The 5,591-nt window shown below is 45.8% G+C and overlaps 1 protein-coding gene across 2 annotated transcripts in view; it reads right to left on the reverse strand.

Annotated features, from left to right (window-relative positions):
• Positions 1–5,591, reverse strand: part of mcc (MCC regulator of WNT signaling pathway) — a 108,594-nt gene that overhangs the window by 17,221 nt on the left and 85,782 nt on the right. For both annotated transcript variants that reach the window (XM_080847066.1, XM_080847065.1), the window contains one exon: positions 2,143–2,377. In XM_080847066.1, the coding sequence (XP_080703192.1) occupies positions 2,143–2,377 (235 nt within the window). The remainder of the gene's footprint in view (positions 1–2,142; positions 2,378–5,591) is intronic.

A 5,591-nucleotide genomic window follows, 5' to 3' on the forward strand; every position in this document is an offset into this window, starting at 1 on the left:
CCCCCAACACACACACACACACACACACAAACAGACACACACACACAAAAACACACACACACACACACTCACAAACACACACACACACACACACACACACACACACACACACACACACACACACACACACACACTCACAAACACACAGACTCTCACACACACACACACACACACACACACACACACACACACCCACACACACACACACACACACACAAACAGGGGGTGTGTTGCTGTGGTTACGCCTGAGCTCTCCTTGTGCTGAACCTGAGCCAAAGGCTACAGCTAAGAGGGCCTGTGTTGAGCCTCTCGTCACCCACACAGCCACATGTGAGCTACGATGCTAACTCACCCTGGGCCCTGTCAGACAACACCCGAACGCCTTAGAGAGCCCCTGTAGATCATTCTGGAAGGTTTCCACTGGGAGTGAGTGAGCACAATGTACTGACTCCTTTCTCCTTCAGCAAAAGTGTGCTTATTTGTTTTGAAAAGTCGTCTGCTTGTTTATGTATAGTTTAGGTTTGTTTGAATGTATGTTCTTTGCGCCCAAGTTTTTGTTGTTGTTGTTGTTGTCGTGTTGTTTTGTGTGTGTGTTAATCTGGTTGATTGGTTAATGGCTGTTTACTGCTGTGTATTTGTTGTGATGATGCAGTCAGGCCTATGTGTGTGTAGGTTAGATTTGAGTTGAAGTGATGCTGAGCTGAGGATGGAGGCTCATGTGAACTCATGTGACCTTCTGATAACGGTGCGGCGTGAAAAGCTTTTCCACCCACTGAAGAGCTTTAGAGGACACCCAGCTGATAACGGTAAGAAGTGACTCTCTCTCACACACACACACACACACACACACGCGCTTTTGGCCAAGGACGAGGCGACTTTCAGAACTCTTAAGCACTTTCGAGGAAAAATTAAGCTCTGTTAATCTTCTGTGAGTGAATATGGAGACTCAATTGTTTGTTATGTGTGCCAGTAGAAAATGAGTTGTGGCTGTTTTATGTTAATTTGTGTTTATGACTATGTGTGTGTAATGTATGTATATATTATATATGGGTATATGGATAATGGATACCTTTCTCTGTGTGTATACATAAATGAGTACTGTCAAAACCTTTGCGATTCATTTGAAATATTTTATATCTCAAAATTTGTATGCAATTAATGCAGCTGCCTGGGTTTTATTTTGTAATATATAAATAGTATATTTAATGATTAAAACATCTGGGGGCATTCAATGTATGGCTGCACACCACGTTCTAACCATCGACCGGCTGGGCCTAGTCTCGAGCTCCAGACAAAGTCTGTCTCTCTCCTTCCCTTCACACTTTACTCTATGCTACATGTATAATAAAAACATGCCTTTTAAGCTGACTGTCCTATTTGAATGGCTTTGACCTTGTTGGTTTCATTGGAAATCTGTAGTTCACAGGAGAGAGTATGTGTTCAAAGATGCAACAAGAACAACAAGATGCAACAAACAACATCGATTGACAGCACTAACATCAATATGTTTGAACCACTGGAGGAATGTTCTGGTGAGGACATGCATTATTGGTGAGTGTGAAAGTTTCTGATCTCCTCCAGGCCAACGTGTATATATGTGTGTGTGTGTGTGTGTGTGTGTGTTTATTTTCACCATATCCCTTTTCATGACCATGAGCTCCTGAGACATGACAACCCTGTCCATGCTTGCCTGATCTTCATGGCCTTGAACAAATGACGCATCCTCCAGGCCATCACATCTGTGTGTGTGTGTGTGTGTGTGTTTGTGTGTGTGTGTGCATCGGTATGTGCATTAGTCTTACCTTAGTGGCGTGTATGTGTGTGAGCGTGTCTGAGAAGGTTTGCAGTATTACATGAACTTGTCTGTGTGTGTGTGCATGTGTGTGTGTGTGTGTTTGTCTGTGCCTGTGCGTCGGTATGTGCATTAATCTTACCTGAGTGGCGTTTATGTGTGTGAGCATGTCTGAGAAGGTTTGTTATATGTTCTTGTCTGTGTGTGTGTGTGAGTGTGTGTGTGTGTGTGTGTGTGTGTGAGTGTGTGTGTGTGTGTGTGTATGTTCGGTGTGTGTGTGTGTGTCTGTGTGTGTGTGTGTGTGTGTGTGTGTGTGTGTGTGTGTGTGTGTGTGTGTGTGCAGTAAGTACCTTCATGGCCATGAGCTCCTGCATGAGCACGGCGTTCTCCAGGTCGAGGCGCTGCGTGTCGGTGCGCGGGCGCAGCTCGCTGCTGAGGGGGTCCACGTGCACGCTCTCCAGCGCCAGCATGGTCAGCTGCACCGCCGCGCGGTCGTTCTTCAGCTGCTGCACGTAGTCCTTCAGACGGTGCTCGTCCTCCTTCGAGAAGTCCGTGTCGCAGCTGCTCGCCGTGGAGCTGGTGGTGCTACGAGTGTGTGTGTGTGTGTGTGTGTGTGTGTGTGTGTGTGTGTGTGTGTGTGTGTGTTTGTGGGGGGGGGGGGGGGAGGCATAGAGAGACAAGGGGGGAAGAGATAGACAGCAAGACATAGAGGGGAAAACAGATGGAGAGTAATGGTGGAAAGATGGGGAAGGAGAGAGAGAGGAGCGAAAGACAGAGAGAATGGAGAGAAGAGAGAGAGAGGTAGGAAGAGAGAGAGAGAGGTGAGAAGAGAGAGAGAGGTGGGAAGAGAGAGAGAGAGGTGAGAAGAGAGAGAGAGGTGGGAAGAGAGAGAAGGAGAAAAGAGGGAGAGATGTTGGAAGACAGAGAGAAGGAGAGAGAGAGAGAGAGAGGTGGGAATTGGGACAACGCAGAGAGAAAGAGACACCAGGAGGGAGAGACATGATGAGTTTGAAAAAAGAGGATACGATACAAAGAAAGACAGAGACAGAGAGAGAGAGAGAGAGAGAGAGAGAGAGAGAGAGAGAGAGAGGAAGGTATAAGGATGATGGGGAAAAAGAGAGAAGGAGACAGAGAAAAAAAACATATTTACTTGAGATGAGTGAGGGTTATTTTGCAGTCACATCACATACACATACATGTTTACTCTTTCACTCTCAGGACACGCAACTGTACACACCCAATGAGGAGTATACTATAAACACACACACACACAAACACTCATGTGTACACAAACACTCCCTCTGTCACACACACACACAAACACTCATGTGTACACAAACACTCTCTCTGTCACACACACACACAAAGACTCATGTGTACACAAACACTCTCTCTGTCACACACGCACACAAACACTCATGTGTACACAAACACTCTCTCTGTCACACACACACACAAAGACTCATGTGTACACAAACACTCTCTCTGTCACACACACACACAAAGACTCATGTGTACACAAACACACACAAACACACACATGCACACACACACACACACTCACACACACACAATTACACAGACATGACATTCTCATACACCCCTCCACCCCCAAGCGCATTCAATTTCATTCCAGGGAGAGAGAGAGAGAGAGAGAGAGAGAGAGAGAGAGAGAGAGAGAGAGAGAGAAAGAGAGAAAGAGAGAGAGAGAGAGAGAGAGAGAGAGAGAGAGAGAGAGAGAGAGAGAGAAAGAGAGAAAGAGAGAGAGAGAGAGAGAGAGAGAGAGAGAGAGAAAGAGATTTTTTTTTTTGATTTTATAAAAAACTTTTATTTGTAAACAGTAACGCCAACAGTATTTTACACCTTATTCAAAACAAACGGAAATGAAAATCATCATCAAATGAGCACACAGTTTTTTCACAGAAATATTTGCCATTGTTTTGCAGAAACAAAATACAACACACAATTGAAACCAGGCTCAGTTTTTCCAACACAGGAGCAAACAATATTACAAGTCATACAAAACCCTTCCTTACACATACATATAAACTAAGTATGCTTAGTTGTTTTATTACGCAACTTTTTCCTCAATTTGCTCAATATTTTCCGGAGACGAAAAACATCGTTATCCTCAAATGCACCCTCCCTCATGAAACAGACAACATCGTTAACAAACTGCGAGCAATCAGGAAAATACAGTTCCACCTCCACTTTCCGCAACCCTTTCGTGTCGCGTAGGAAACTGTTAATTGCCTCTGCAGTATATTTCGTTTCTTCGCTGGAGAGCTGTGCCTCTCCCTGCGAACACTCGGACCAGTTTGAGTCAATGGATTCGCAATCGCTATCCAGATTACCACTCGTGTGTGTGTCTTTTTTCACTTTAGACCCGGTTACCTCCACCGGGTCTATCTTTCTCTTCGCCGGTACTTTAAAGACTGGGTCTATGTCAATAGCCTCAGCCTGAGCCACATTCACTGACGGTTGAGGCACTGTCAGTGTCTTTACTGAATGTCCCTTCTCATTAGCATTTTCACCTGGTCCAGCCGCAGCTACCTCTGCCACGGCTGGCTCAATCAGCACCGAAGCACCGACCACGGCTTCGGGGCAAAGCACAATCAGATCCACTACGGACTGAAGACCCCCCTCAAGTCCGCTTCCCTCGGTCCCATCCTCCGAGGGTTCTACCTCAGTGTCTGTTGGAACAACTATGGGGGACTCAGCCACATTGGTTTTGGCTGGAGTGTCCTCCTTTGTGTTGCCCTTTTTACCGGGACAAAAACGCCCGATGTGTCCTATTCCACCGCAACTGAAACATTTTAACGCAGTGTCTGACGTTGCATACACCACATAATCAAACCCGTCCACCCTTAATTTGAACACAAGCTCAATCTCCTCCATGCCACTATTTAGGACCATGTATGCTTGCCTTCTAAAAGACACTAGATGTCGAAGTAGGGGCGATTTACATCCCAGAGGGATTTTTCGAACAGATGAAACCAGCTTGCCATAACGTTGCAACTGTTTAACAATTAGCTCATCTTTGATGAACGGGGGTACATTTGAAACTATAACTTTCTTGGCGGGGGTACTGAGTGGGAGGACTGGCATGTAGGAATCATTGAGTACTATACCCCTCACAATTACCTCATTAGCGTTCTCAATTGTGTTGAGAAACAACACCACCGCATTATTAATCCGTGAAGCCGACTTCACGTTACCGTGCCCAATTAAATTTCCAACCTCCAAACTAACATTCTCCACACTTGCGGAGCATTCAACTTTGATACCATGTAGGCGCGTTAGTTTGTCAAAATCCATGCTTCCCGCGGCCGCCATACTCCCAGCAACAAGCCGGTCGCAGACTCCACGGGGAAACAATAAGTGATATTTACAAACACCCAGCTAAACCAAAACCCCAGTAGTTGTAAAACTAAAGTGCCACCAAAATAATTAAAATGATTAAACACATATAAACAACACACAAAGGGAGAAAAGTTAGAAGTAGCACTTGCTCACTCACACTCACTCAAGGAGCTCACACACGCACGTCCACTCAGGTCGAGAGAGAGAGAGAGAGAGAGAGAGAGAGAGAGAAAGAGAGAGAGAGAGAGAGACAGAGGGAGAGAGAGAGAGTGAGAGAGAGAGAGAGAGAGGGAGAGAGAGAGAGTGAGAGAGAGAGAGAGAGAGAGAGAGAGACAGAGGGAGAGAGAGAGAGAGGAGCGATGGATGCAGAAAGAGAAAGAGACAGACTGGGAGACGGAGCGTGAAGACTATCTGCAGCCACATCCGCTGCTCCTCC

The sequence above is a fragment of the Sprattus sprattus genome (assembly GCF_963457725.1).
Source record: "Sprattus sprattus genome assembly, chromosome: 11".
In the NCBI taxonomy this organism is placed as follows: Eukaryota; Metazoa; Chordata; class Actinopteri; order Clupeiformes; family Clupeidae; genus Sprattus; species Sprattus sprattus.